Source organism: Callospermophilus lateralis, chromosome 1 (genome assembly GCF_048772815.1).
Source record: "Callospermophilus lateralis isolate mCalLat2 chromosome 1, mCalLat2.hap1, whole genome shotgun sequence".
Classification (NCBI taxonomy): Eukaryota; Metazoa; Chordata; class Mammalia; order Rodentia; family Sciuridae; genus Callospermophilus; species Callospermophilus lateralis.
Genome location: NC_135305.1, coordinates 186,503,751 through 186,516,370, shown reverse-complemented (window position 1 = coordinate 186,516,370; position 12,620 = coordinate 186,503,751). Strand labels below are relative to the sequence as shown.

Below are 12,620 nucleotides of genomic sequence, written 5' to 3'. Positions count from 1 at the left end.
TTTGCATGTGGATATCCATTTGTCCCAATACCATTGTTGAAGTCTTCACAGGGCAGATTTGCTAAAATATAATTGGCCATAGATGAAGGTATAGATTTATTTTCTTTCTGGGCCATGTTTCGTTTATCTATACATCTGTCATATACCATATTGTTTTGATTACTGTAACTTTTTAATAAGTTTTGAAATCCAGAAGTGTGAGCCCTCCAACATTGTTCTTCTTCAGTATTGTTTGAGCTATTAGATGCCCTTCATATCTACATGAAATTTAGGCAAGCTTGTCCATTTCTACAAAAAAAAAAAAAAAACACTTAGAATGTTGATAGGGATTGCATAGACCTGTGGACTAACTTGGGTAGTCTTCGCCCTGTTAGCCTTCTAATCCAAGAACATGGGATATCTTTCCACTTATTTAGGGATTTTGAATTTCTTTCAACATTATTGTATAATTTCAGTGTATGAGTCTTGCACTTCCTTAGTGAAATTTATTCCTAAATTTTTAATTCCTTTTCATGGGCAGTATTTTTCTTTTATTATTCATGATACAACTGATTTGTATGTTGATCTCATATTCTATGACCTTATTGAAACTATTGGCTCTTTTCTAGTAGATTCCTTAGGGCTTTTGATGTATAAGATCATGGCATCTAAGAATATAAATAGTTTTACTTCTTTCTCTCTAATCTGAATACTTTTTTTCCTTTGCTTAATAATCCCAGCTAGAGTATACAGTACAATGATGGATGGCCGTGGCAACAGGTGATATCTTTGCTTTTCCCTGGTCTAAGGAGGAAAACTTACAACTGGACATCAGGTTTTACATGGAACATAATAGGGGAGCCATTACAGCAGTCTGTAGAAAAGAGAAATGTGATCTACACTCTACTTTAAAAGGATATCTCTGCCTTTTTAAGGTTTAAATGATTACAGTTTCTAAACAGAAGGACATAAACCATGGCAAATATGATAAGTAGGTATTTGGTATTTGACATGGCACATTAAATTTAATATAATATCAATGCACAAAAATATTCAGTACATGTTTCTATTCTAAATAGTATAAAATTAGTTCAAAATTAAATATATGATGTTTGGTAGTGATACACATTGCCTTAGCAATACTTTTATAGCAACAATTTTTGCTAAGTGTGGTGAAGCATGCCTGTAATCCCAGCAACTTGGGGGTGCTAAGGTAAGAACATCACAAGTTAGAGCCCAGCCTCTGCAACTTCACAAGATCCTTTTCAAGATAATAAAAATTAAAAAGAGTGGTAATATAGCTAGGTGAAAAAGTGCCCTGAGTTCAATTTTACACACACACACACACACACACACACACACACACACATATTTGTAAACATATATGTTACTATAGGACTGCTACAGTGTCCTACTGATACTACATAATATTTTAATACTTACCTGGTTATTATCAAAAATAATACTTTTTGACAGGTGGCAATAATAAACTTTAAATAATTTTGATGCTCTTAAAAACTTAGCTAATTAATAGTATAAGGTATTGGCAAGGGAAATGTATGCAAAATCATCTGAAAACTTAAAAAGGTTAAACAAATCTAAAATACTACTATTGTTTTACACCTTTTAAAAATTTTTATATCACATATTTGTTTAATTTTGTAATTCTTTAGGTTTACCTCTGGAAGAATGTTTTGTGATACCTGAGAGCTGATTCATGCAGCAGCATTTAAAATAAGGATTTATAAAACTAGACAGCTAGATTGTTGGACTAAGGAGAGAGCCTCTCTGTGTCATACACAATTTAAAATAAATAAATGTAGTTGAAGAAGAAATCTTTCTCTCGTTTTGAATGATGTATAATCTATCACTTTCAGTATATTGTACAACCTTGCAAACTTGATTGAATACTTCCTTGACATTTGCCATTCATTTGCATATGTCAATGATATTGACATCAGAATTTATGAAACATAGCTATTGACACCTTTTCCAATAGCAATTTAGAAATCTTAACAGGATACATCCTCCAGTAGAAATGGAGTATCTTTGATGATGGGACCTTTAAAGATCAAAAGAGATGAATTTTATCCAAATTCTGTGGATTGGTTCATCATCTCCATTCAGCTGGACTGACTGATAAAAAATATTCATTAAGAGAAGAAGCTCACAAAACTTTTCTCCTTATAAAATATGTAATTTTGGAGGGCACCTCAAACATCTCTCTGATTTTTCTGTTTTCTTGTTCTGCCTATCCTGCCCCCCCCCAAAAAAAACAGTTAATAAACAAATACAAATAATTCTGTCTCATGGAGGTCTGTTCAACTTAAGTTAGTTTAACCTCCAATCTGAGAAAGATTGACTAACCCAGATTGACAAGTCAGGCAGAAACGAAGCTGTGGTTTTGGAATTGCGCTCTAAAGGTTAAGTCACAGTGGATTTTTCCTGAATTGTTATGTAAGAGCAAATGACTACTGAAACATTGACATTGCAGTGCTAAAAATTCATATAGACATTATGTGTTATATGAAAAGAAGATGATTGTGTGAAAACAGAATACTTTTTTTTTTCAATGTCTGAATATCCTTCAAGAATTCCCCAATGCCTAGAGTTGTGTGTGCCCTTGAATTATCCAGATGAATCTATTCTGGGGTTCAATTTTGGTACATCACATTATATTCTTACACAATTGAGTCCTAAGCAGCAATGTTCTCTGGGTAACCTTCTGAGAATAAAAGACGTCACTCAACCAGACCATACAACTCAATTCCACCATCTGAACTGCCCAATTCTTGGTCATTTTTCTCTCCCCCACACCAGTGAACCAAGAAATTTTCTAATTTGCTTCCTACAGAAATGCCCTCGATGAAAGGTGACTCATGAGAGCAAAGTGGAATTGGAAACAGAAACATGCATATGTACATGTGTTATTTTATTTGCTTATATTTTTATTTTATTTTTGATGAAGCAGGGAAAAAAAATTGAGCAAACAATGAATTAAGGAAGGAACTTGAGCTCTGGCCACTGGTTCATCAACTTCTTGTAGTGTAGTCCAGGGGCATAAAGCACAGAGTCTCTAGACCCATATCTTCTATCCATTCCTTCACCTCATTTCTCTGGAAGGTGCAGGTAGGGACCACAAGGATTGTCCTCAATAAAACGATACAGAGCCGTCTGAGAGGTGAGGCCTTCAAGCTAAAAATAACCTAACAAGGTTGTCACCTTGTCTGCCTGCCATGGTCTTAAGTCACGTCCTTAAATACCCAAGGACCTGTTTCTTCTCACCCAGTTTGCCTTCTGGCTCTGACTTTTTCTCTCCAGCCCTGAGAATTGGCTGTCATAGCCTGGCTGTGATCTTGGAGCTTGGCAGCAGCCTTCCCAATACCAGGCTTGGATGTGGTCTCTGCCTCGCACCCTCCCTGAACGCTCAGACTTTTGACTTTTTGATTGCACACATCCAGTCCTGGATGCAGGCGTTCTTGGCTGGCTTCCTCCCTAGGCGAGAGAACCTGCAGTGAGGACATGAACACAGCTAGACCCATGTCCGTGGTAAGGCTTTACCAGTGCTAGAGAAAAAACTCCAAATGAAACCAGGATGCACAAAAAGAAAACCATGGGTACCAAGAAAATGTATCTGTTTTGAAAAAGTGATTTCTAAAAGCAGTTTACCCAATCAAGGTGCTGCCTCTTGATTTTTAATTTTCCCAGCTGGGTTTTTGTTAAAAGTATTGAGAATTAAAAACTGATATACACACACACGTATCCTAAATAAAATAGTGACCTTTCCTAAAGCGCAAGAGTTGGATTTTAAATATTATTCTTACCTAAATTAATGGTGAAATTTTAGAACTTCTATTCTTTTTTTTATTACTGACTCATTGAGTCCCCATTTTTTTAATATTTATTTTTTAGGTTTAATGGACACAATATCTTTATTTTACATTTCTGTGGTGCTGAGGATCAAACCCAGTGCCTCATGCATGCTAGGTGTACACTCTACCACTGAGCCACAACCCCAGCCCCTAGAACTTCTATTCTTATTGCTGATAGGGTGTTCTGATTTGACTCATGAAACAAGATCCCAGCACATGAAATGAAATAGAAATGTCAGCATCCTTTGACAGGTCAGGTCATATGGGACCAGATTTCTGTTCTTTGGTGGCTATAAAAATATTTAGCATTCCATTGGATCATAATGATGAGTACTGACAGTTTCACAGATAACACAAATATCCTTTGAAATTAATTCTCATATGGTATATCCTTATTTAACCCAGCTTTGCCTTAAAATAAATTATAGTGTTGAAATTAAATATTGGTTGATATATCTACGTAATAAGCCCTTTTATTCTAAATATACACTCAAAATAAATAATTAGATTTGAAACAACTTGCTGCTAAAAAGAAAAAAAAGGGGGAAAGTATCTTATTGAGGCCTAAGGATAATCAAGATAGTTTTTCTAAATAGTTCTTCATTTAAAAAAAAAAGATTGATTTTTTAAAACAACATTTCATTTAATGTTTTGGTAAAATGGTGATATTGTTATAATTAACGTATTCTCAAAAGCGAAATGAAGAATACATAGTTTGGGGGAGATTTTTGCAGGCGGCAATCTGTCGTAGATTAGAATTTCTGGAACTTTGTGATAGCTCATGGAAATAATAGGCAAGATAATTTTATACCTGCTATTTCATGAAAAAAATGTATGGTTTCTGTAGATAATAAGATGATTATTAGAAACATGACGGTTGGCTTTTCTGGGAAAAAAGAGGGCCTTTGATTCCATAATATTATTATGTTCCAAGTAGCCACCTTTCATTAAATACTTTTAATTTCTCTGTTTCATTTCAATTTGCACATCTTCTCTAATTTTTATGTGTCCCCTGACCCCCCAATATCAGGTTGGCTAAACTAATATTAACACTGTGTGGAAACAACTACTTTGAAGAGAGAGATTCTATCAATGAGTTGTGTTACATGATAACCTCATCTTTCTCCTCTCCCTACAGAGGGAAAATAATTTTAATGTCCTATTTTGATTAAAATGATTGGTAGTTTGAGTCTTTGGACAACACAGCTAACAACTAAAAAGAAATTGGTCAGTAGTTCTTGAAATTTTTCGGTTAAAAAAGTGTTTTGTGATTTTTGTAAAGGTTCTTTCTTTTTGTATGTTTTCTTCATTTTTGTAAGCCATCTCCTATAAATTCCAATGGAATTTTCTCCTTCAATGCTCCCTTCCTACTCCCCTGAAACCAAAGGTGGGGAGGGACTTTAATCTAAATGTCTGTGAAATGAATGATGGCAAGTTCTCATCAGTGACATCATGGTATCTTTCGGGTGATTAAAATGTTTTCTGCATAGTTAATCCATGAAACATAACATTGTAATGAAAAACACTAAGTAATTCTTGCACATACAATAAAATGCCTGAGACCAGATGGGATAATGCTCTAAATTATATATCTTCTAAATATTTTATCATTGTGCCCTTCATTATGAGAGCTTGTTTTCTTATCTTAAAGACAGCTCTATTGTACCAAAAAAAAAAAAAAAAAAAATTGAAAAGCTGACAATTATTACTTCACTTTTATATGGACTGCCTAACAGGATTCTAGACCAAGGATTTGTATCCTAAATGACTTAGCGTGACTGCCTCCACATTTTAGATTCTCCACACATTCTAAATTCACTAGGCAGAAGCCAAGACCACACTCTCTTTGAGTTCAATTTCAATTAGCAAAAACTTTCAACTTTCATGATTTATCATGTCATAATTCCTAATAGTTAGATATTATAGAAGTTATGGACACAAGGCAAACCCTCATGGGTAGCCTAAAGCACATGGCCCGAAGAAAAACATTTATTGCTCTCTATATTAAATAGATAGCTACCAAAGACAGTGGCTGTATAACCACTTTGACTTTTTGCCAGATTTCCCATCAAGATTTTCAACACAGAGGTCTTCTCGTTAATGAAATAGGAACTGTTATCGCAACATGCAGCACTTTTTATTTTTTATTTTTCTCTGAAAGTTCTTAGAACAGGGGAAAACTACCATTCATAGAATTTTTTTTTCTTCTGCCTTACTGAGGGGAAAAAAATAAAAATCTCTATGAGAAGCCTGAAAAGGCAGCTTTCTAATCTAGTGACAACCAAGCAATTTAAAATAGCTTTGAAATACATTGATTTTTCTTTCTGTCTTCCTTTTCCTTCTGTAATATTTGCCAGGACCATCCCAAGTTCTAACCAAACACGTAAGTTTTGTTACTTATCCACTATATATACAAAGGCCAGATCCACTCAGTTAATCCAAGGCCTAACCACCTTTCCTTCTGATTAACTTACTTTGGATTAATTTTTCTTTGGAGAGAACAAATTATGTTTTATACTAAATCTCTGTGAACAGAATAAAAATGAATTCTCTCAGAAACAAACAGACTCTAAGTCAGGGAGAGAAGACTCTGTTCTCAAGAAAAGCAACCCTGGTTTAACTGCTAAATGGAAACTCTATTGCGTTCCCAAAATTATTTTTTTCTTCAAAGATCTGAATGTGTCTCCACATTCTTCTCATTTATCACATACATCTCAAAAATTGCATCTCACCATAGAAATGTTGATGGTTTGCTAAGGATTTGGGGGGGGGGGGCAAGGGAATGGGACTATTGCCTAGAGAAAGTACACGGCCTGTTTATACTTGTCAAAATCCCAGTTCAAACTAGAGAGGTTCTTTTCAAGGTCAAGGACATTTTTAAAATGTAAGGTTTGAGGGCCTGGGAATATAGCTCACTTAGTAGAGTGCTTGCCTCCTATGCACAAAACCCTGGATTCAATCCTCAGTGCCACAAAAAAAAAAAAGAAAGAAAGAAAGAAAGAAAGAAAAGAAAAGTAAGGTTTATAGATGTTAAGTGAATGTCAACTTGGTTGACCAACTATTGGATCCTGCTTAACTCCCCAGTAGGGGATCTGGACTTCCCTGCGGAGACCAGAGAGCTTCTCTGCTTCTCCCTCTGTGTGGTTTCATACTGATTTCCCTTCTGCTTCTTGTTAGCTTGTCATTTGCTGTCCCTCATGAAGCCTTCTTTGATCTGAACATGATCCTCATCTCCTTGTTAGGGTTTCTATAGAGTTGGGAAAAACCTATTCTCTCGTCTGCTTATCATAAAATGTAAGTGACAGGAATAGCCTAAAGTTTGGATAAATTATCCTATGGGATGAAAGTTACTTAGGATAATTCATAGGGTAATTTATCATAGGATAATTTATAATACTTCCTTAACATATCACATGATCATCCTGGAAGATGACCAATTCCTCTGAAAATAATTAGGTACTGGCCTTAGAAATCTACAAGTTGAACCTTTCTTTTCCTTTTTTTTTTTTTTTTAATTTAAGTATGCTCTGTCTCAAATACTTTTGCATGAGAATTGTTTATATTCTGATCTGCGTGTGATATCCATGGCACAGTGAGTTCAACTGATATGCAAAATCTCTATGCATCCATCTACTCTTGAAGTAATTGCCTTAGAAGTTGACGTTTGATTTTTTTTTTTTTTTAGCAATTTGTTTTTTTTTTAAAAAAAATCTTTTCTGCAATTTCTAATATAGACAAGATTTGGGTCGTGCAGTTTAAATGACAAGATGGCGGAGAGAATTGTTCACCTGATTCCTTAGAACATGGAGAGTATTTGTACAAGTTACAACGGGGCAGAAATTGTGAATTAAAAGTTCACAGGATCACTTTTTTGCATTTTACTTCCATGTCATTGACCATTAGAGGTGCAAATAAATTTGCACCTATTTTTCTAATATTTTTCTAATTTTTAATATTTTCTTATAACACCTCTTTCACATCCTCCTCAAAGAGAGTGAACCCATTGTTTCCTCCACTTTTACTAGAATGCTGTCACTCTTTTGTATATAAGATATATTATACTGATTTCTCTACCCCCAGTGATTAGCACAGTGTCTGACATTAGGGAGGGGTTAAGTCAGACACACTCAAGAAGTTTCCAGGGCTAGGACAAAAGTACAAATGAGGACAGTATGCCACATATCTAAATGTTTATCAGGTGTCACCAAGCATCCCCATTACCTGTTCTACAGGAACTGTATGACATAGAGACTTAAGAATCTTCTTGCCTGACTTGATTCTGAGCCCTACCAAGCTATAAAACAGATCTGCAGAAACTCTGCACAAAGCCAGGAGCTCTGATTGGTGACTGACCTCACCCAAATCAGGTGACCCACAAGTGGAGGGCCATGTCTGGTTCCTGTCCAGCCTCCTTTTGTGGACTCAAGATTACCAGGAAGTTTGAAACATATCCTATAGTTAATACCATCCTAGCAGAGTATGTGGTGGCAGCAATGACTCTGTCCCTTTTATATGACATTTTGATGACTGGGATGCTTTTGCCAGATTTATATACAAGCACCCACTTTTTCTCTGACTTCCAGAGATAAGTTGTAATTTTCTCTGACCACTCAGCACACACACTCACACACACACACCCTTGTTAACTCTTTGATATCTATACCTTGGCTTTCAGGGTACCCAGTTCAACTCTTAACTTTCCCTTTTCATAATTTCCATTGTTTGCTCTACTGCTTACCAAGCCAAGCCAATTCGTAAGTTTTTGTTCTTGTTTTATAAGGCCAAAAGTACAAAAATAAAGAGGTTTTGTTTCAGTGGCTGGTGCTTCATGGTTCCCTGATAAGTACAAAGCCCAATGCCAAGGTCCATTCCTTCCCAGGTCTAACTGTGACACCATGTTTGATGTATGTTGGCTAAATTGAATAAAATCAATAGGAAAGAAACTTCCAGTAATAATTTCCAAAGGCTTGTGATTTTCTTCTTTTTATACTTCAGAGTGTCAGCATCTTTAAGAGGAAGCAGCTGTTGTACTCACTTGCTAGCAAGTATGAGTGAGACTTAAATTCACACAGGAAAGAAGAAAATAAATCGTGTGTAATTCTGAGTCTTCCATCTATAGGAAAACATAATGAGTGTCTTTGGGTCATAACATTCATCCCTGTTTCCTAGGAGGAAACTGAAATAACTCAGCTATGGTTTTCCCACTTGGGTTATGAAGTCTGTAACTAGAGGAATAATTTTTCTTTCCTTCTCTCTCATTTTTTCTTACCCAGACCGTGTAACTTGGCTGCTCTACTTTATTATCCAGAATTCAAGTTGTTGATGTTTTTTGGAATCCTTCCTTAGGCTTTCTGGATTTTTTTTAAAAAAGTATTTACAGTGTTTTTATACAAAATGAGGGTCACAAATGGGCCCCTCTGAATACTGACATGCTACCTTTCATTCTCAACTAAAGCCCCATTCCACAAAGTATTAGCAATCTGTTTTGATGCCAAAGCCAAATAGTGACAGTTGCAATAATGATTCTTTGCTACAGGGCACTGGCAGAAAAACGGCACAGAAATACAAGCCCAGACCATCCAACCCTTTTTCTTCCCATTGAATCTCACACATTATTTCCAACTCTCTGTCACATACATTGTTCCCAGAATCCTTGGTTGAACACTGCAAAGAAATCTAAATCAGCCTTTGGGAAACACTGAGAAAAGTGAATCATTATACTACTTTATCATTTTCTGGGCTGGGGAGCAGGCTGTGATTTATTCTTACCATTCTGCACAAGAGGTTATTTGAAAACTAAAGATTTTCCTTTTCTCCTCTTTCTAAATGGATTTAAGTACTTGAGCCTAAATGCATGATTGGACATACTTGATTGACTCTAGTTTAGGTCATGTTTAGTTTTTTGTTTTTTGTGTTTTTTTTTTTAAGTTTAGTATTTAAGATGTTACATTTCAGTTGGGCACAGTGTGCATGCCTGTAATACCAGCAGCTCAGGAGGCTGAGGCAGGAGGATAATGAGTTCAAAACCAGCCTCAGCAAAAGCGAGGTGCTAAGCAAACTCAGTGAGATCCTGTCTCTAAATAAAATACAAAATAGGGCTGGGGATGTGACTTAGTGGTTGACTGCCTCTGAGTTTAATCCCCAGTACCCCCCACCCCCCCAAAAAAGATGTTGCCTTTCAGCTTGCAATAATAAATGACGACTAGCTAAAAGTCTTATAATCAAAATCTAAATTTTAGCAATACAAAAGAAATGAACAACATGTGCGAGTGAGCCAGACAGTCTGAATTCAAGTCACTGTTGCCTGCTGCCAGTCTGGCATTGGGATGTTCCCAAATTTCTGCACACCTAAATTTCTGCACACCTAAATTTCTTTGCTCAGATGGGGATAAAACATGATTTGCGTATTTTCATTTTTAGGAGCATTGAATGAATTAATGACTATAAAGCCTTTATTTTTTTTTTATTGGTTGTTCAAAACATTACAAAGCTCTTGACATTATATTTAAGTGCTTTCACAATGATTATTGTTCTTTCATTCATTCATTGGTTTCTTTCAATAAATATTTATTGAGTGCCTCATTGAGGTAAAGTGTGAGTATGAGGATGTGGTCCTGAGGAAAAAAGAGCTGAAGGACTGCTTGTAATTGTCATTATTGAATCACTTTGAAATGTCTCCTGTGAACTGTTTCGCTGCTAACTTAGGTACACGGTCTGTGTGGCCTTATCGCCTGTGACTTGGCAAAGATCTTAGCACGAAATAACTGCTTAATAAATGTTGATAGAATGTACATGAGTCTGTTAGTGTAGGATAACAAGCTCTAGATTTGGAATTGGACTATGTCCGGTGACTCCTACTTTCTACCTTAGGGTATAATATTACCTTGAAAAATTTAGTGAAACCTTCCTAGTGAAAAATCAAGAAAGCCATACTATAAAACTGCCAGGTTCCCTTCTGGCTATTAAGTTTAATAAACTTTAATTTTATAATAGTCTTAGTTTTACAAAAAAAAAAAAAAAATAGTGCAAGAATCTGAGAGTTCCCACACACCCTGTACCACATTTCCTTCATAGTTAACATTTCTCATCACTGCAGTATATTCATAAAAACTAAGGAACCAATACTGATATTATTATTAACTAAAGCTCTCGTACTTTACTAAGATTCTTTATTTTTTTTTTTTAAGAGAGGGGTACTGGGAATTGAAAACAAGGTCACTTTACCACTGAGTGATAACCTTTGTCCTTTTTATTTTTTGAAACAAGTTCTCACTAATGTGTTGAGGGTCTTACTCACTTACTCAGACTGGACTTGAATTTGTCCTGCCTCAGCCTCCCAAATTGCTTGGATTATACGTTTAAGCCGCCACACCCAACACCCACCTTCACATTTCTTAAGCTTTTGCCAAATGTCCTTTTCTCTTTTTTACCCCAAAATCCAATCCCATTTTACATTTAGTAGTCCTGTCTTCTTAGGCCCCCCTATGTAGTGACAGTTTCTTAAACTCCTTGTTTTGATGAGTTTGATATCTTTGAGGAACATTGGTCAGGAATGTGGTAGAGTACATTGCAATTTAGGTTCATTTTTTATTTTCCTCATAGCTACACGGGGGTTATAGATTTGGGGAAGGAGGAACACAGAGGTAATTCTCATCACATTATATGTTGTTAACATGATCATCCATTCAAGACTATTTTAATGAGTACATATCATTAGTGTATATGTATTTGGTAATTTGGTTTCCATGTTAAGGAAAATCCGTTTGCTATATTATTATTTTGTACGCAAAGTATGAAGTAGGTGATTCTCTTTGAATAATGTATAATCTTAAACTATATTTACCTTAATTTCTTTTCTTTTAAAAGTCCCCTTTATTACAGATAAAACAAAGGTGATTGAAAAATCAATGTCTTGTTATAAATTATTAACAATCCTACCTTTATGGAATCAATGTCTATATATTAAATTTAAAATGAAAAAATGTGATTTTTGTGTTTCTTTTTCAAAGACACTGCAAGCTTAGAAAATAATATATCTGTGCTATGTGGTCAAAAGTGTGCCACAAAATAGAAATATGGGAAATAAAGCATTTTGCTGTTAATTCCCCTAAGCCTGTCTCAAGCAAGGAACTTGCCAAAGCAATGTTAATACTTCACTAAGCCCTAACCGTAGAGAATCTAGTGCTTCTAATCTTATAGTGTCTTTTAAATGTGCCTCATCCTCTGGGGTCAGTGGAAATACTGATGCAGCTGTCACAGGGATTGGAGGGTGCGTGGCTTTGTTTTTTCTGTATTTTTTTAAAACACATTTCACCATAAATAAGAAAGTTGCCTTCAGATGAATAGGATCTATTTTATGTGCCATTTCAGATTGAGACATTAAATAAACATGTCAGTTTAGACAAAAAGTTATTTAGAGGATCCCATTACTAAAGAAATCTTTAGCATCTTTAATTTAAATGAAATAAATACCCAGCACACCCTACTCTTTCTTCAGTATGTAACCTTTAAATATAATAGCTTTAGATAGCTACATTTATGTTCAGTCAGAACATTTACTATCAGAGTATTTTTTTACCCCCCCCAACCCTGATCGCCTTATTCCATGAAACAGTATTGCTTGACTTAATATATTCTACTTGTGTGACCTTGGAAATTATCCTTAATTTCTAGAATTTTCTGATTTTCATAGCTTTATATGAAGGTTAGATGAAATTATTTTCTAGGCATATAAAATTATTTTAAATATATAAAGCACTTAGCAAATGG

At 35.2% G+C, this 12,620-nt stretch overlaps 1 protein-coding gene across 1 annotated transcript in view; it reads left to right on the top strand.

The window, feature by feature from the left end:
- The window catches only part of Znf385d (zinc finger protein 385D), a 207,612-nt gene that overhangs the window by 179,267 nt on the left and 15,725 nt on the right, over positions 1-12,620 (top strand). Inside the window, exon 7 of the mRNA XM_076868555.1 lies at positions 1,376-1,385. Coding sequence (XP_076724670.1) covers positions 1,376-1,385 — 10 coding nt within the window. The remainder of the gene's footprint in view (positions 1-1,375; positions 1,386-12,620) is intronic.